This window comes from Opisthorchis viverrini (genome assembly GCF_000715545.1).
Source record: "Opisthorchis viverrini unplaced genomic scaffold opera_v5_75, whole genome shotgun sequence".
Classification (NCBI taxonomy): domain Eukaryota; kingdom Metazoa; phylum Platyhelminthes; class Trematoda; order Opisthorchiida; family Opisthorchiidae; genus Opisthorchis; species Opisthorchis viverrini.
Genome location: NW_008751732.1, coordinates 1,762,260 through 1,782,502, shown reverse-complemented (window position 1 = coordinate 1,782,502; position 20,243 = coordinate 1,762,260). Strand labels below are relative to the sequence as shown.

Sequence of the window (20,243 nt, the reverse complement as noted above, 5' to 3'; positions counted from 1 at the left end):
AAATCTATTCACTTTGGTGGCAAATGAACATCGAAGCCCTTTCATTCAAGTTAGTTATTAGTGTCAGAGGTGCTAGTTGCCGTGTTTTTCACTGATGTTCTCAGACCATCTTCAGCCGACCCAAATGATAAAGCTTATTGAAAAAGTGTATTCAAAGATGTCCACCACAAGTCTAGTTTGTTTAATTTTCTCATCAACTATCCAACCATCGATTGCGATTCGCGTCCGCTGACTTTTCCTAATGGCGTCCTAGGTGCGTTTAAAAAATTACGAGCGGTTTAACCTTGATATGCGCAGCAAGTAGTTAAAGGGAAACAAAATGCAAGTGGCAATGTTTTTTTTCGACTAGTATACTCATCTGCATACAGTTTTATTTTCCCTGGAACCTGGTTAACTCTCGTTTATGTTCTTTCCCGAAGAGTTTTCAGCAACCTTATGAATAAAATGTTTTTTTTTCCAGGCATTCTGCAATGAATCGAGAAAATCTAAAGGAGTCTCATTTGCGTACGGCGTTACTCCATCGCGTGGTTTCTCGTCTAGAAACGGCCTTGTTTGACATTCGAGAGGCCGACAACTCATTGACATCACTGCTTTCAGTTACGACAAAGACTAGGTAATGATTGAAACGGCCACAAATATATATTTTCAAGGGATAAACCTTTGAACAATGAGATCGATTCACTTCTGTGTCGAGTTGGTGGCTCATTTTATCTGTTACCTTTTAGAAAACTGTAGACAAGATGCTCACTATGTATATGCAAGATGCACAAGAGTCTTCGAGTCCAACACACAAGTTCGTTTACTGTTATATTTCTTACTGTCATAGTAACGGTTTACTCCGATCATTGTATGATTCATACTGCGGTCTACAGTTGATCGATTGTCTAAAGTTGCTGATTGAAGAACGATGTGAGCAGCTTAGTATGAGAAAAAGCTGTAACTATGACGTCCGCAGTCAACCTGCAGTTGAACCTGACAGACATAAGACATTCCGTCTTATGGAGCAGATGACAGTAATTTGTTTTTCGCACACTATAGTGACAGTACAAACATGTTTATCATGTTCTTAAAGCGACACGCCAAGCTGAGACGAAATGCCAGCTAAAAATTCTGGCGAAGAGAGCAAACGAATTGCAGGTGAGCTGGTGTGATCACTCGTGATTTTGTTCTTTGTGGATTTACCATTGTGATTTTTTATCCGCACAGACTTTCTCGCTACTATCTACCTCGCACTTACACTCCAGTAAAGCCCAGTATCATGACCATCATAATTAAGCTGACTAAGCGGCGTAGGCCCTAGCTCATCCCATAGACGAAGATGGTATCCTCACGTAGACCTCATGAGGAGAGCTTTTACGACGGCTTTTTCAGTATCCCAGAGGCCAATTAAGACCAATGGCAAAACACCAGCCCCGGTGGGTCGACGTGTTCGCGAAGTGCTGCGTTCTTTTTTGGTCCCTGGGAGCTAAGTTGTCGATTGAGTATACCGCTACTTGGAGTATTCAGCAGGCTCTCTACGGTGAATCCAAGGTGAAGCCTATGAGCTGTTATTACAACGTTCGAGCGGTCGAACTGCACGCATACCCCATAAATCACCGTGCTGTCCACTGAGGAAAGCCATGAGATTATCCTGAGCGGGTACTTTTCGACCGATTCTATTTTATCTATCCTTGCAATACCGGAAACCGAAATGCGGAGTGCGGCTTCATTTTTTTGGGTAGAGTGCCAAAATATTTAGATTTTACGTCTTATCTCCGAAGGTCCCCTTACGTTTATGAAAATATATCCACTTGGCACTTTTGAGCATCACAACCGGGGTCACCTGGAACTTGGAAGCGGGTTGGATACCAATGGGATTGCCAAACTTTTGCAGTCACGTGACATGCGGGGTGCACTATATTTGGTACAAACGCTCTCGCAACGCAAGTTGGGGACTTCCATTGAAAATTGGAAAGGAAAAATTATCGAAAAATTAGCAAAATACACTCATTTACATACCAGTTTAGTTGGTACAAACGTCTCGCAACGCAAGTTGGGGACTTCCATTGAAAATTGGAAAGGAAAAATTATCGAAAAATTAGCAAAATACACTCATTTAACAACCAGTTTAGTTTTGACGGAAGACTCACCTGGAACCCAGCTGAATCTCTCGTTTGTGCTGTTCGCAGGCAACTGAATGTGCTGCACCAGGCCGCCTCATTTTTCAGTCGCTACGATGTTCGAGATATCGTGATACATGCATATTCGTGATGCACTACTCATGGGGTTGCTGAAAATTCGTCGACAGCTCACGACCGGTTTCGCCCTTTTTTTGGGCTCATCAGGTAGGCGCAATCCCCGAGTTTCCGTCAACCTTGTGTTCCACTTGAAACCAACTTGCACGAACGAGAGATTTAGTTGGGTTCCAGGTGAGTCTCTGGAAAAAAACCAAATTAGTTTGCAAATGAGTGTATTTCGCTTATTTCCTGCAATTTGGTTTCAAGTTTCAAGGTTGACGGAAACTCGGGGACTGCGCCTACCTGATGAGCCCCAAAAAAGGGCGAAACCGTTCGTTGGCTTTCGACGAATTTTCAGCAACCTTATGAGTAGTGCATTACAAATAGCTTGACACATTTGTTTTGTTTAGTATCCCTTAGCTCAGCTTCATAGTTCATATCACTCGAAAAATTCAAGAAGAAAAATTTAACGAAGTTCCCCGTGACTTTCCCAACAAGCGTGTCCATGCCCTGAGGCATGGCCGGCCAACGTTTGGGTTGGACGCAAAAATGTCTTGGTTTGGTGCCTTGATTTTTTTCTGGTGGATGAGAATATGAATTGTACGAGCAGCGACCAGATATACCTTGAAGTTTCCGCCAGTGCGTCATATTAGTTAGCATGGTATTTGTAAAAATATTCTAAGTCACTTCGTGTGACTTTCATCAACCGTGTTCTAGCCATAATCCCATGAACAAGAGAACGCTTGTCAGCTCGTGCTGGCATTAAATCGGTTAATATCCTGTTCTCAGTTTTGCTGCTGACCATTCATATTCACAAGGCAGGTAGCTGGTGTTATTAATTTCTGTGTACAACTCATATCCAGCGTGAATTTCCGGATTTTCTATGCAGTGGTTGTATGCATAACATGGGAGGTTATGACCTGTTTTATTTTAATCAAGGAATGTGTGAGGCAGTGAGTTGAAGTTGCTGACTTTTCTCCTGACTTACGTAATATTTTGAGGTGGAAAGTGACCATTAGTAAAATAAGCTTCTTTCAGATGCCTTTCCGAAGAACGATGGGATCGGGCGGATTTACGCACTGCTGAGAAATGAACGCTCAACTCAATTCAACAGAAAGCAGTCAGACAAAATAGCGCTTGACCAACAGCACAGACGCAGTTTAGAAAAGATACAATGGGATTGCCAAACTTTTGCAGTCACGTGACATGCGGGGTGCACTATATTTGGTACAAACGCTCTCGCAACGCAAGTTGGGGACTTCCATTGAAAATTGGAAAGGAAAAATTATCGAAAAATTAGCAAAATACACTCATTTACATACCAGTTTAGTTTTGACGGAAGACTCACCTGGAACCCAGCTGAATCTCTCGTTTGTGCTGTTCGCAGGCAACTGAATGTGCTGCACCAGGCCGCCTCATTTTTCAGTCGCTACGATGTTCGAGATATCGTGATACATGCATATTCGTGATGCACTACTCATGGGGTTGCTGAAAATTCGTCGACAGCTCACGACCGGTTTCGCCCTTTTTTTGGGCTCATCAGGTAGGCGCAATCCCCGAGTTTCCGTCAACCTTGTGTTCCACTTGAAACCAACTTGCACGAACGAGAGATTTAGTTGGGTTCCAGGTGAGTCTCTGGAAAAAAACCAAATTAGTTTGCAAATGAGTGTATTTCGCTTATTTCCTGCAATTTGGTTTCAAGTTTCAAGGTTGACGGAAACTCGGGGACTGCGCCTACCTGATGAGCCCCAAAAAAGGGCGAAACCGTTCGTTGGCTTTCGACGAATTTTCAGCAACCTTATGAGTAGTGCATTACAAATAGCTTGACACATTTGTTTTGTTTAGTATCCCTTAGCTCAGCTTCATAGTTCATATCACTCGAAAAATTCAAGAAGAAAAATTTAACGAAGTTCCCCGTGACTTTCCCAACAAGCGTGTCCATGCCCTGAGGCATGGCCGGCCAACGTTTGGGTTGGACGCAAAAATGTCTTGGTTTGGTGCCTTGATTTTTTTCTGGTGGATGAGAATATGAATTGTACGAGCAGCGACCAGATATACCTTGAAGTTTCCGCCAGTGCGTCATATTAGTTAGCATGGTATTTGTAAAAATATTCTAAGTCACTTCGTGTGACTTTCATCAACCGTGTTCTAGCCATAATCCCATGAACAAGAGAACGCTTGTCAGCTCGTGCTGGCATTAAATCGGTTAATATCCTGTTCTCAGTTTTGCTGCTGACCATTCATATTCACAAGGCAGGTAGCTGGTGTTATTAATTTCTGTGTACAACTCATATCCAGCGTGAATTTCCGGATTTTCTATGCAGATGCCTCGAACCTAAAACACAGTAAAAAGGCACTTAATCTGCCTGGAAGATTCCGTACTACCGCAGATCCGTCGGAACTGCGGTGAATACGTTATAAAGCAGGATGAATAAGTGCAATTCAAAAGCGAAAACAAGCACAAACAGCTGGGCACATAACAGGTACAGGTTTTCCACCTCAGAACACCGTCAAACCAAAACTAGCAATTCACAGTCTTTCTGTGGATATTTCGTCCTGTAAGTGAAGCCAATCAATGCTGAATAGCCGAGAAGCAGTGTACAGCTGTTTCATCCGTATTGGGAATCATCGGCAGTGCGCATCTCATCAAACTCTGGAGAGTTTCGAACCCGCGACTTCCTTGCAAGTAGTTTGAACACTTGATCGTTCGGTCACTAGCGGCTGATCAGCAGTGCGATCAACTCACTTAGACAGGATATAGTGTCAATCATCCTTCAGTCACGAGATCCACATCACGGGGCCACACGTGTTGACTGTCTCTTCGAGCAGCGACTTCAAATGGAAATCTCACTCATCAGGTGAAGTTTATTTTTCCGCTGAGCTACTTGCAGGGCGAGATATCCACAAAAGTTATCGAAATATCCTCACACTATCAACAGTTCACGATCTATTTGCATTTGTTATCCAACCTAACGGCCGACTATTGACTGCCGTGTGAACAGGAGTGATAAACAGTACGAAACAGCAACACAAGTAGACCTAGGGCTCAACATAAAATATAGGTCCAAACTAAGAAACTGACTTCAACAAATGCACTCATTTGCATATCGATTTGGTTCTGACGGGAGGCGCATCCGGAACCCAGCTGAATCTCTCGTTTGTGATATTTTTGAGGCTTCCGAAGAGTTTTCGGCAACCTTATGAATAGTGTATTGCGTCTATACAATGTATCGCGATATCTGGGATATCGTGCCAACCGAAACGTGAGACGAACTGGTGCAGCACACTTAGTTGCCTAGGAAATCATAAACGAGGGATTCAGCTGGGTTCCAGGTTAAACCAAATTGGAATGTAAATGAGTGTATTTCGCTAGTTACCGTCTCTTCGATACACATTCTTGCCTAATACACTTTAGAGGTACCTTTCTCGCCCACTGTTTGTTTCCAGGCTCAGCTGGAGTGCCGGCTTGACAAGATCAGCAATTTCGATCGTTGTTCTCTTGATGGCTGTCTTCGGAAATGCGTTGTGAAGGTTGAGTTGAAAATTTTGGAGCAGCTCCTGGCTAAACTTCAACAAGAGGTCAATGATCGGAAAGCCAGATTTAGCGAATTAGAGAAGATGGAGCACGACGTATTCTCATTCCGGTCAGAGTTGGTAAGTTTCAGCCCCCCAGCCGTAGCCTTATTTGTGTATAACCTGTGGTACTCGGGCGCATTGCGCTTTTGAACTTTTGTGTTCTGGGTTCCTCTGTTATACTAGAGGATGTGGCTTGGTCAGGAGAATATGTGGCTTCACATCCTCGAGAATCTTTCTGTCACGTAGTTCTCTTACCTTGTTGTTTTCCTTATCCGATCGCCATTTTTCTTGTCTGAGGGTGGAACCAGTAACCTTTGTCCATTTGTTTTTTTCATTCCTGCGACTGCTGTGTACTCTATCGATTTAGAGCCGTTGTGAACAGTTGATCGAACGCGTGCGTGTGCAAAATCGCACGTTATCTCTCAATTTGCCATTTACACAACAGCAGGTAAGTGAATGAGCTGCTATCCCTAAAATCGTGTTCAAACCACTTCCTGCATGTACGATGTCTAGCATGACGGCACTGTTGTAAAGAAGGTGGAATTACCTCAAAGGAAACTACTCGCAAGGTTGCTGAAAACTCTTCGACAGCCCACGACCGGTTTCGCCCTTCTTGGGGCTCATCAGGTAGGCGCAGTCCCCGAGTTTCCGTCAACCTTATGATCTACTTGAATTACGTGAAATTTCATGTTCAAATGGGACTGCGCCTGCCTGATAAGTTTCAAGGTAGTGGACTGTCCAAGACTTCAGTAACCTTATGAGTAACGTTTGTTCAAGGTGGAATTATGTTTTTGTGCGTGCTCTTCGTCTTTGTATGCTTCTCCATATTCATCCGGAATATACCTAATTACTTTGATGTCCCATACAGATTGGCTATCTCGCTTCTGTACAACTTCAGGATAACATGGTAATACGCGGACTCCAACTTTTTGGACAGTTTCATGGTGTGTTCATTGGCTACGAGTCGCTTCCTATAACTGACGAAGCAAATTACTCCAGTCTCTACTTTGTCAATAGACAACACAGACAACGGCATAGACAACAACAACAGACAATGAAGAATGAAATGGCGAATCCCAGTAAACCTCTAGCATTCTTGTCTCGATAAAAATGAGTTAATGGGAGTTCGAAAGAAGTCCAACTATGTTTTTGAAGTTGAATACCTCGCACACACATGAATAGCAAATTCTAATCCGTGCACCGAGGCTTTGTCCAGGGACCAGTCGGGCCTGTTGGAAAAGATTGACCTGGAGGTATAGAAGACGTTGCGATGGGCCGTATTATCAAATCTATGTTCATTGCATACTGTTGTGGGAAAAACAATTTAACTGCTCACACGGGATAGGTCGCTCCCTCAGTCGTTGCCCCCAGAAAAGTGGGGGCATTCTGCAATGGTCATAAAGACGGTTTGACGCCAAAGTCAGAATCTATCGCTTTACTGGGTTCTTCGTTGTCTAGGATCGATTTGTGGAGAGATTTTTTTATCTTTTGACACGCACTGATTCCAGCTTCACTAGCCGAATCCGACTCAGCATTGCAAACTCCTGTCTAACTGGTAGCTTCATTAAAAAACGTGTCTGTTATCGGCCCTCATGGAAGGCCTGATAAACACTGAACCTTGAGCATCGAACCTGACAAATCGATTCCAGAACTAATCAGCCTGGCGTATCTTAGTGAGGGAAAAAGGTGTTGTTTGTGCAAGATTTTCTGGAATTTTCAGGGATCGTGTACCCAACTTCCAGCAGATGTCTGGTGTGAGCAAAGCGGGGCCTTTGAAACATTAACTTCCACGTGTACTACTCTCCTGTAAACGAGACAATAAAGATGCTGAAATGATCATCTGATTTAGTGCAGAGTTTGTCACGCGCGCGATCCAAAAGGAACTGGTGAGGTCACTCCCCTCAATTTGTCCAGTGTGCTTGTCAACATCCGGCCACACTTGTCAATTCCCAGAATGAAGAGTCATCTGTCACTTCTTCCACCGAAAGATAGTGATTTTTGAGAATGGATAACCGTAATTCATACCGTTCTTTGTATGAGAATATGTATGTTATACGTTCTGTGACGATTTTCTTCTGGGACTTAAAGTTTCTATAGGTGAGCCGCACAACCACTGTCTACGACAGTTTGGTCTATCAGCAGGTTATTTCTTATTTCGTCGCCACATTAACACCCGGTTTGTAATATGGCCCTAAGCTTTCGCTGAATGGGATCAGCAACTAATAATATTCTCTCTACCATGCATTAAGGTTTCTCAGTGGCTTTTGGGTATAGGGTTTCGCACGCGTATATAGCGAGAGAATTGCAGCGTCTTTACTGATAACTATTCTCATGTTCCGTGAAAGCTGGTCTTTAGCCTCATTCAAGTTCTTTTTTGCTTCAACTGCGTATCAGGTGTATGTCTAAAACGCTCCAGTGCTCCCGATCCAGAAATGAGTCCTTTAGAAGCAGAAAATAATAAAAACTGCCCTGTATATGTTTTGTAGTTGTGCTACTTAGATCCAATGTTGCCATACCTTTTATGTTTGATTTCACACCAAGGCGGTGAAAGCCAAATCAGAAGTGTTACAACATCTTACACTGGCACATCAGTCCTTGCGAAATCTGGTATCCTCTGATCCGATGCAGCGATTGCTCCCACTGCTCAAGCGCTCTGATTCACTAACTGACTGGAAGTTACAAAGGTACTGTGGTAGTTTTTTGTTGCCCTAGTTATTGTTTTCATACGTCCTCATGGTAGGTTCGCACGTATACGCACTCTCTTCCGCTCCGAAGGGATTGATTTTTTATATACTTAAAATCCTTTCTTGCATAGGATGATACCATTTAACAAAAGCCTATCAGAACCTAACAAGAAATTTCCTGTGAGTGATGTTAACCCGCAATGTATAATTCTTTTCCGATATACTTGAAGATAGCCACGCCTTTTGGTCGCGGTTACAAGAGAGGTTACTATTTTATATCGAAAACTATCGAAGACCAGGTCGATTGGACTTATGACCTGAGGGCGATTTTTGCTTCTCAATCGATGATCATAGCACGTATATTTAGGAAAGCTTTTTCTCATAGTACAATCACCTAACGATAGCACGTTCACATTGTTTATTCAGTACAGTTTCAATTAACTGAGACGACGAATAGAGGATCTTGACTGAATTGGGACGTTATAAGTCTGTTGAACGGTAAAATGTGAACAGTCATCATGGGTTGTTAAGGATATTGTCCAATAATCCGCATGTCCTGCGGAAAATCATCCTAAAAAGTCGAACGGAATGTTTTTTCTCAAATCCACTCGTCCGCCAATTCCGGCAACCACAGAAGGTTGTTTTTTGTTGAGGAGCGGGAAGCTGTTCAGAATGAGTCTTTTCAACCATGATGCATACCAAATATCCTATGTATCTGCATGTTTGTAATTCATATGTATCCCAGAGTGATAACTTGGTTAAAATATTTGGTGATTTTGGGGCTGTGAATATAAAACTTGTGTAGAAGAGGCATCCCACACTAAAACAACTGTTTGATTCTCCTTGTGTTTGTCTCTTAGTTTACTGTAACTTCACCAGCGGTTGTCAGACTATCCTCTGTTTAATGCATCGAAGTCTTGGCCAACGGTCAGGGGGTATTGCCATTGTGAAATTCCCACTGCAGTGGGACATGGTCATGGTCGGGTCTATCGTACCTAGTGTTTTCTCGAACAAAGAATGCCTTTGTGTCAGGTCACTGCTAAATTGCAGTCGAAGTAACTTTTTCGAAATAATATTAGTGAGCACCTTACTGATGCTTTGGTGTGTTGCTAGCTGGATCGTTTTCCGTTTCTTTGTTTTTGCATCGAACGCTGATTTTAGGTCAGTCACATCGTAGTGTGATAGGGTTCGCCAGTGTTGTGGTGGAGCACTAACCCGGTGAGGTAAATGCTTACTTGGCGATGGGAGGTTAAATCATTACTTAAGGGTCTGTTTTTTCTCGTTTGCACTGTCCATACCTAGATTCTCATTCGATACTTCTCCATTTCCATCCTATATCAATGTATTCCTCTCACTCTTCATAACTCGACGGTAGAATCCGGTCATCACATAGAGTAAAGACACTCGCTTCCCGTTAGAATCAAAGTAAAGGAAAGCAGATCAGTGAGGGAAACATAAGTCAGTTCATCGAGAGGATATATACTAGAGGTAGGATAATTTTGGGCTGCGGTATCATGATGGAGTAGGAAGGTGTCAGACCAACCTTGAGTTACCAAATACACACTGGTCATTTTTCGCCATAGGGATTATCACACAGTTGCTGCTTTGTTGTACAGAATGTAACCATGAGCTTATCCGGATTTTTTCTATTGTTTTGTAGTCACGGTTCTTCTATCAGTAATCTCCCTCACAATACTCTGTGCCAGAACCCGTTTTACAACAAATGCTGTGTTATTTTGGGTTTCCCGGACCAATACCAGGTAATTATGTGGGACCCCGCTGCTTACTTCCTGTGTGATATCGTATGTACTGAGGTCACCCTTCTGTTTTAAATATATTGTCATTGTCGTCATGGGTTTCATCGAAGACATTGTAGTGTGCACCTCGCCTGCCGTCGTCTGTTGGTTACTAGATTTAGTCGGTCATACTTATTACAAGTATTGTATTCCAAGTATTGTGGTGTACTCCCACCTTCTATTCCGACAATCTTGGGCGCCAGTTAGGGAGCGTTCTTCAGCTCAACCAGACATCCACAAAACCAAGATTCTTTTGCATCAGGGTCCCATTTTCTTTTAGTGTTTTTAGATAAATTTGCGAAGTCTGTAGTTTTCGTATCTAGTGCCTTAAATTAAATATTCCAGTTATTAGGGAAAGATATCAGCCTGGTAGGTTTCGAAGCTCAAAATTAACTCTGGAATTTGAATGTTGGAGCTCGAGGTACCTCAGTGACTAAGGTGCGAACTTACCAGGAGGTTCGTGGTTCTAACCCCACCTCAGCATCTCGACTGCTCCTGTCTAGAATTCGGCAACCTGTCACTATTCCAGCCACCATGTTCCCTCAGGTGGTATAGCAACTATGAGCAGTGCCTTAGGCAGTGCACTTGAAATCTGCCCAAGTATCGGAGATTGCGTCGCTAATATGACCGGTGTTTCAATACCCTACAAGAGGACAAATAAAGCTATCGACTTGCAGACATGCAGCTTGGTCTGCCTTCGCAGACTCGTTTTTTGAGTTTGTCGAATGTCGCGCTAGCCTCTGCAACACGGGATGTTAGCTTATGGTCGATGGTCAGCTCCTCAACTGTCCGTGCAGTAGTCAAGCGACTGTGTTCACAAATTGCTGCTTGGAGGAGTTGCAAGGGCCCAACCTAGCACAGACTGATGCAGAACGAAAGTTCGCTCAGCACGCTTTACAGGGAAACAGTAGAAAACTTCTCACCTAGGCACTACATTTCATCATGAGCGTGTGCATCACGTTGAGCTTGAAGGCTGACAATGTGATTGGATTGTCTGTGCAGTCAGACTGGTCGTCTGTCAGAATCCGCAGTCAACAACCCCAAATCCGAAATATTTTCGTTATCTGCGAATGTCGAAGCTTACGTGTATCGCTGTCATGGTTGATGGCTTGAATTGCCAGTCGGGAAGAACCAACATGAGTGAGAAACGTCTTAGCGGTAAACTTGGTGTAGATGTCCCCAAGAACAACAGCGATGACCACTTTCTACAACTGTGAGCTGTTTGCCATCTATTTATTATTTTTATTTATCGCAGGCCCAAGCTTCAGTACAACAATTGTGTACATCAAGCATAATCACAAAGCAATCAGCTGTAGAGGTGATTTTGTGTTCAATACCATCGACCCTTTTGGGACGTATATACGAATTCAGCTCATGCCCTAATTTGAGCCTCTGTTACGGCTTATTTCCGTGTGAACGAGGAGATTATTCATCATTCACCTTTATTCATTACCTTCAGGATGTGAACATGTTGGTCATTTGAAGGAAACATCTTACTGCCTCTGCAACCCTATCGTATGGGACAGTACAACTGACCGCCTGGGGACCTACGGCCCATTGTCTGGTTACTCTTTAGTTAGGGACTGTTGTGCGGTATATGAATCTACCGAATCGAAGGAAACCTTGGTGATCGTTGCTCGTCAATATCGTGGTGGAGTTTGTCTCAGTGAATGTCTGATCAGAGTAATCATGAGTTTGGAGGCCGCCTTATTCTTCGTGGCATACCAGTTTACGGTTATTCACCACGTTTGGCGTTTTGAGATACTAGTGTTCAGAGACCTGAATGCTTTCGCCCATTTTTCCCCTGATAACGCGACCTTTGGAGCTTAATTATCGGTCTCTTTGGTGCCATTAATCGCGCAAGTTGCAAGTTTTCGGGTTTTAGAGATTCATGCGCTGTCAAGAATACGTTCCTCAGAACTATGGTTGTTAGTCACTTAGTCGTTCAGTAGTAGCTCATCATTTGTTCGTCCCGGTGCTAAGTCATCGTGTGCCATAATTCAGGTTTGTCAACTGAGTGACGATGCTGTCTGTCATTTACTCATAACATGAGCGTCGTTCACAAATCAAGTGTGACCTTTGAGTCGATCCACGAAGAACAACTGATGACTGTGTTTTATGGCAGCAGGATTGCTGTGAACTTTGTTGTTGCGTTTTATGTGAAGAATTTTGTAGTTTCATACTTTGAACCTCTCACAGAAACGACACTTACCATTTGAGGGGATTGCAATGTTCAAGATCATTTCCGTATTATGAACAATACCAGTTAACTTTCTGGAACAGCGTTGCTCTAAACAGATTGCTAATCTGCTTATTTGCTCCAGCATCCAGACGCAGTTCTTCAGCGCATAGCTTCGTTGGCATTGACCAACTGGGTTACCAATGAAGAAGCAGAACGCTTGCGGGACGCGCTTGTCGTTTTGGAAGAAGAGTCACGCACTATCGCCATGATTCAAAGTAGGTTGTGTTGTACCGATTCTTCTTTACTCCCCGTCCTATTATGTTTGGTAGCCTACGACTGCACTCAATATGGGATCACTAGTCTGATGAATCTTTATAGCCGAACCAAATGGGTTCCAATAATCCCTTCCAGTGTTGCTTTCTTTCATTCGATGGTTGCCCTGTTTTCCGGGCATGGGGGCTTAAGTACTTCCAGGTTATCTCAAGCTCGCAGGAACGATACTCGGAGTTCCAGAGAGTGGTTCGAACCTTGATCCTCCCGTCCCTGGGGTCGCGCTCCAGCCCCTGAGTTTTCAGTATGGGTAAGCGGATGATGTTTCGAACGACTAAGTGATGCCGGGTGTTGTGATAGGTTCCCGCAGGACGCTCCCACGAATATTTCATTGGCTTATCGAAGGCTTAGTGTACTGTGATTCGGACTGGTGTGAAACAACAGGAGATTATGTACTGGTCAGCTATAGCCGACGGATGGCCAGGGGCGTACGCTGTCATGTCAGCTTGTGATGTCGTTCATTTAATGTCGCGCAACTGGCTTTTAGGTTTGAACTCTTAGGGCTTCTATTTATACGGACCAGTTTTGCTTAGATTCACTGCTTGTTGTGAAAACGTGATCCAGCCCCCAACTGGATAGCTTTTTATGTATATTTCTGAATATTCGCACTTTTTTGTGGGCCTGTCAAAGTTCTAGTGATGATGAATAAGGGGCCACTTTTTCACAGTCCAACTTCTAGCCGATACCCAAAGCATACATACTCTTTTTCTATCTAGTATTAACCTTTTCTACAGCATGAAACCCACTGTTTTTAGCGCGCCGTGTTGTTTGATCCTGTTTTGTTTATTCCTGTTTTTCTTCATTTGGTTGTACGACAAATCTTTCACAGAGCGGGATGTCTATATGCAAAGTAAAGCTCGACAACGGGCGAAACCGTACATAGATCGCATAAATAATGCAATAGAGGAAATCCGATCTCGACTCTCAAGCACTCAGCGCTTTGTGGCAGACTGGTAAGTTTCGATTGGAAACAGAATAATTGTTTGTGTTTCAGGAAAGATCTAGCTCTATCCAGAATGAAGTTCTCCGTACCCGATTAGTTCTGACATCGGCCATTGAGATGTATTTATATATATTTTTCTGAGTAAACAGTTGCTGTGTATTTCGGCCTTTTGTTTGTGTTACCAGTCAATCCACTTCGGTGTATTTTTTGTAAACAAGCACCAAGTACTCTCCATCCCTCTCGAGAGTCTATCATCGCAAGATCTGATTGCTCATGCTTTGCAAAGACGGAATCTACAGATAAGGAGTTGAACTCAAATCAGGGTGAGAATATGGTAAACAAATTAACCCGACATTACTATACACCATTTTGCTCCGTCGAGGGGCAGACTAAAGTCAGCCCTCAGTTTCTCGATTATTGCAGGATGTAGAGCAGAATTCCATGAAAAAAAGATCCCGTAGGAATCCGTGTTGAGGATTTACTATTTCCTTTTGTTAGCCAGGGATTGCCAACCGTGTTTCAACAACATTACCAAGCCAGTGACTGTTCTGTACGTTCATAGATGACACCAAGCCCAGAAATTGCACATACAATACGGACCACGCTTTTTTATATCTTAGTACGGTGAGTCGCCATGAATCGCAAAAAGTGGGACTTATCGTAGCGCATCTGTACACAGAGGGTTGCGGTAAATTCTGTTTGCTCGATGAACAAACTGAGCGCGAACGCAGGCGTCGAACGATGTGGAGCGGCAACAACGCCTGCAAGCAAATATCTCAAGAGACCATTGAGAATTACCTCATTATGGAGCACTTGCGTAAGTAATGGGAATCTAATCATTCGTTAGGATGGCCTGTCAGGATCAGCGCTTAGCCGATATTAATAGAACCATTGAGCTACTGCATCGTCGCAAGTAGTGTACAGTTAGTTGTTTCCTAGACACGGTGGTGCGTTCGGACGACGCATGAGGGTAGTTTTCTTCTCTGCTAGCCCAGTTAGTACAGCTGACAGCGACTCCCGTAGATGCACAAAAACTCACCAATGACGCCATCCTGATTTATGCAACACGTATTCCAGTTTCTAGGGGGTGGCATAATCCTGTGTCTGCAGTTGCAATAGTGTGATGCGTTTAATAAGAATTTGTTCGAGGGATTATTCAGACGTGTGGTAGGGGAACATTCAGAACTTGGTATACGAGGTAACCTACCACATATAGTGGTAAAACTGCTGAGTTCGCTGCTGTTGTCAGCAAAAAATAAACAAGTATCAAATATTCAAAGGGATAGTGGGGATAACTTTCTTACCTATCTATTCTGTATCTACCAAGAGCGATAAATCCGCGTAGAAATTATCGTAAAAACCGACTTCTCTAGAATATCCTACCGTAATGTCGGAAATGAACACGTACGTCATATTCCTTGAAAATGAATTGCGCGCTGAGGCTAACTTAGTTCGGTACGTCCATAAGACGTTGGTTCATGGATGTCTTTTGTGGGAGTATAGACGTCAACAAATTCTTTCATCTTCTGTGGGAGTTTTTTTTACCAGTGCTAAGCTGTTTTTGTGGGATGCGTATATTTGTCAACAAACTAACACGAAGGTTTGCCGGTTTGATCCCTTCCCCGTGCTATGCTTCACTATTATCAAGGCATACGCTTCCCGATGGTCACCGCTTTGTGCTTATGCAGGACCGAAAGTGCACGATTATGGTAATAGAAGTATTCCACGTTGTCACAGTCCGCTACACGTTATACCATCACCTGTCTTTCGCCGTAACAGCGCTCTTAGCTGATGAATTGAGTGAATTTTGAACAGTTTTTATTGGGGGTTGAAGCCAAAATTCAGGGGAATATGACTGATCAAGTGACCCCGAAGAAAACCCAAAAGAACACGACAACATTATGGAGATATCTTGTATGTTCAAGAGAGATTTGGACGATATTTTTCTGATCTGTATAGGCAGCTTGTTTGTACATATGCTGGGTGATTAGGCAAATGACACTTCCCGGTTTTCCAGGCCAGGGAACCGGTTTTGCTTGAGATATCCACTTAAAAGTTTGTTAGTGTAAAGGAGTTATGAGGAGAAATGGCCGAAAGTTGTCTAATTTCTTTGATATGACGACACCATTGTGGTCAAGTAATTGTTATGTGACCGGCGGTAGCAGTTCCGCATGATTGCCTTACTCAAACTGGGTGAAGTTCTTGTTAATTGTGCTTCGGGCCTTCAATGGAATCCGTAAATTTGTGATAAAAAAGCTGGAGGAGTGAAGTAATAGCAGAAAGCACTGGGGTTCTTGTCATACTGTGTATCAGTATCTATATTCCGGGAGTAATTATGCACCGTTTATCTTATGGGATTTTAAGGAACGTGATCAGGCTGGCACAGTGAGATGCAAGTAACCCATACGACAGACCATGAATTTTCTCAGACTGCTGTTTACTGTGTTTTTTTATGGGAAGCCGCTGTTTCGCGGACTGGATTTACCTTGTGGTAATTGTCACGCCAGTGACTGTCCGGATCAATGGTTGTATTGGATAGTTTGTCAACCCTTTTCAGGATAAAATGGAAAAGACCAATGTGTAGGTTCCCCTAAATTGGTGGTCTTGCAAGGCAGTCGAAATAGGCATCCAACACTGAGAAATTCAAATCATTCACGTATTATTCTTACTCAAAACTCTCCATCCTTTTTGTCATCCTCTCATAATACTTGTACAAGAACGTTAACACAAGGAGAACTATTAGCTGCTTTTCATATTAAAACACATCACCAGTGTACCGCATCATCGGTGATAATGTTTAAAGTTCAACGCGATTTTCTCTGGCACCGTCAGAGTGGTGCGAACCAAGTAGCATATGAATCGATGAAAGTTTATGTAGGAGATAATGATAGTTCTCTCTACCGTCCAGTCGGACTTGCTTGCGTACTTGTTGTTTCAACACAAACTGCGTTATACTAACACGATAATGTGTTGGCACGGGTTCTTCTGTCGTCTTACTGGGTACTGGAGGCTTTGGCGCCTCAAGATATTCATTCCATTTCCCGGTCTCTAATTTTTCACATGAGCTAGCTTGTTTGGACTCAATGCGTCTCGCAAGTGGCGTGATTGAAATGTTGGTTGAAAACCATAATGACGGTGCAACTCAATTTGTCACAGGGAAAAATACTGGAATAACACAAGGGAAATTCGACTACATGCGGTAGTAGTGAAGGGTTGTTCCATTCCATCTTGTTCCATCCTTGAGCGTAGTATCAAGGTGACCCTACAGTAGGCCTCTGTTCAAGTATGGAGTCCGGTTTGTATTTGGTCGAAGCTTACCTTCCAAAGATAGATGTGAAGCGCACGCATAGCATAGCAACGCAGATGCTTCAACTCATTTAACTGACGGTTTTTGTTTGCATATGAATATTTATCGATCAACAAGTTGAGTTAGATGAGCAACCTGTTTCTGCGCGCTCTAGAATTTGACCCCATTCGCCAGTAGCAATATTTTCGTATCTCACGAATTGCCGCTTTGGGGAATTGACCCGCAAGTCCGTCCTGATTTTTAGTGTGTTTTATTTCAAATTACTAATGCCGTTACGGGCCGGAACATCATTACAACCTAATGTATATGCTGTGAATAGATAATGAACTGATCCTCGTGATTAACTGGATAATTGGTAATAATCCTATATGGCTTACTCGCTTTTGCCAGCCTGATTTATAAAGCACCCGAACACTAAAAGAGGCGAGAAAAAGTCTGTTCACTCTCGTCGTTTCCCCATTCCTGTAGGGATATGGTGTGGTTTGCCACTAATCAGTCTTAAATCCCCGAGGGCTTTGGAAATTTGTCTTCCCCATATTATTATTTCTCGTACAAGTTCAGTGAAATGCCGATTGCCTAAAGCTAACCAAATACAAACAGTATTCTCATTTATATTCTTAATTTACCGTAGACTGAGTAGAGCAGACATTCAATTGTCACGTCCTTGGTGATTTCAATACGCTTATCTCACCGATAAAACTGCATGGGAAACATCCGTAATGTGGCAGGTTTTGATTAAGGATTTTCCGGATTCGGTGGATATCCAAACACGCATCAGTTTTAACTGCAAAATGTTTGGTACTTGTGTCAGGGTTTCGCATGCCGTAGTACAGCCTGGAAAAAGCACTTGCACACGGGGATAACTTCAAAATTAGGTTCCTGGACGCTGTTACTAAAACTAGTACAAAATGCTTGACCTGGAAACAGAACGTTATCCTAGAAAGTAAACGTCGTTGTCGAGCAAAGGTGGTCGATGAGTTCGTTTTGTTGCAGAAATTTTTACAAACCGGTAGCACTTCAACGGGCTTCTTTCGAGTCTTTCGATACCCCCGCACACTGGCTCAAACACGTTGATTGCCGTCTAGTCCGGTTTTATCGGTATACATTTTAACGGAACCCGCACGACCTGATTTCTATGGTCCTCCGCTGCAACTCATGTTACACCTCTTCCCCCTCGGTCTCCTCTATCTGCCTCTAGACCGCATGCATCAGTTTCATTCACAGAGAGAAGTACTGTGCAGGTCGATCCTACATTCCATTCAAGAAACGAAAGAAAGGCTGGGAATGTGGATGCATCACTGATGTCTGGCAATGGTTGCAGTAGATGCCAAAATTCACTGAGTATTATTCACGTCAACACCGTGTATTTTTCGCTGAGATCGGTCGCCTGTCATGATTTATCTGACGGTGGCATAGTCCACTACGGATGCCATCACAAGAAACTAATCTTTCATGGAAATCTCATATCAGCGAACCTTACTGAGGGACCCGGTTTTATGATATAAAAGCCAATGTTAAGCAGGCTCCCTTAATCATGGAACACGAATATCCGTATCATTCTATTAAAGTATTCGCTATATTTTCTCTTCTACCTAGAGTCCAGTAAAATAAGTCTGGCTTCCTCAGCCAAAAGCTAGATTTTCGAATGTCGTTTCCTAGTAAGTTACAATGGCCCCCCAGTTAGGTGTCTCCCGTGTAGCTCGGTCAGAATAATAACTGCAGTCCCTATTCGGTCTGGAATTGGAGTCAGTGGCTCACGCTGCGCTATGATTAATCGGAATTCGACTGCAGTTGATTCATAGAAGGGATTCTAATATCGTAGATCAGTACACGTTTGAATGATATTCAAGTGCAGAGTAACCCAGTCCGTTTGCCCCTACTGTCGCAATCAAAGTGTACACAAAATTGAACTGTTGAATAACGTTGTTGAACAATTGCCGCAGACATTTTAATGTCTTGCTAACCATCCTGATGCATCATCATCCTGCCAACTGTTTCGAACTGGCTAGAAAATTGGTCCCTTCCCATTGTGAAGAACAGGGTTGTGTTCACCTGATTCAGCGGGTTTACTTTTAGTTTGCTTGCTGTTAGTGCATCAACGTTTACCCTGTGCATCGAGTAACCAACTATTGCCGGCGTCGTGGTTACGCTACCCAGCTCACTGATCATTCACAGCCGTCTCCACTGCCCGAAATGCAGGAATCAATAAGTGAATTTTTCCGTGGCTTTGAGATTCTATAGCGCTTTTGAAGTCACTTCATTAGTTGTCTTTAGCAGCCTATCACTGATGTGCAGCAACGTTTCAGCCGAACGAGAGGTGGTCACGTTTTGTTCCTCATTTATTGGTTGGGTAGGGACCCATTGTTGCGCAGCTGAACTACGGGGCTAACGTCAGGCAGCTCAGCGTAGCGTTGCCTCAACGCGGTGCAGAGGTTATTCACGAAGGTGACCTCAGTTCGACTGGATTTGTTAGTGCACTACGTTACAAAATCAACTAGGTAATCAGAAGGCTATAGGTACTAATAAAATATATGTTGTGAGAACGAGGTACGACAATAGGTACACCTTGATGAAACAAAGTACAATGTCAGGATGGAACAATTCAAAATGGCTGACATCGTTTTGGACGTGAGTCGCAGTAATTCGTCCAGATTTGTGTGGACGCAGGTGGCGTTTCTGTACAGGTTCAACTGCTACCCCTGAATTGTCCGTGGCCTGGGTGTCAATGACTCAGCGTTTCCACGCTGGGTCGACCTTTGTAGTTGTTCTCTCGTTTCGTGTCCTGTGTGGTTGTTGTGTACTCGTTTACATATCTAGGGTCGTTGAGGCGTGTGTCGGGATGAATTTGTGATGTGGAAAAATAACAATGTGAAATCACATACAGTCGCCTCGACGCTTACGAACAGGAGGTGAACTTTATCCGATCAACGTTGCAGGCAAGTCACGATGTTGTCGTGTGATGCTCGTGGTTGTGGGGTAAACAAGGTAATAGACAGTCTATGTGGATGTGCTAGTAAAATTAGTTCCAGGGGTAAGTAGACAGGAGGATAGCCACTACAGATTCACAAAGCCATAGAACCACAACTTTTAACAATTAATCCAGCACCCAAGCCTTGCGCAAACCTTGGTGTCCGAACACCCTGGCCCACCGAATGTGGCAAATAGCGTTCAAATTTTCAGAATTTTGGCAAAATTGTGATTATTGTTGT

The 20,243-nt window shown here is 43.3% G+C and overlaps 1 protein-coding gene across 1 annotated transcript; it reads left to right on the top strand.

Moving 5' to 3' along the window:
* Nucleotides 1–470: 470 nt before the first annotated feature.
* Nucleotides 471–14,292, top strand: T265_13538 (hypothetical protein; the record flags this gene model as incomplete). The annotated part of the gene is made up of 12 exons (XM_009169336.1): nt 471–613; nt 651–693; nt 726–793; nt 827–1,013; nt 1,045–1,137; nt 5,664–5,870; nt 6,160–6,240; nt 8,334–8,476; nt 10,137–10,236; nt 12,597–12,729; nt 13,614–13,737; nt 14,230–14,292. Coding segments are annotated over 12 exons (1,383 nt in total), but the record flags the coding sequence as incomplete, so codon positions are not given.
* Nucleotides 14,293–20,243: the final 5,951 nt, after the last annotated feature.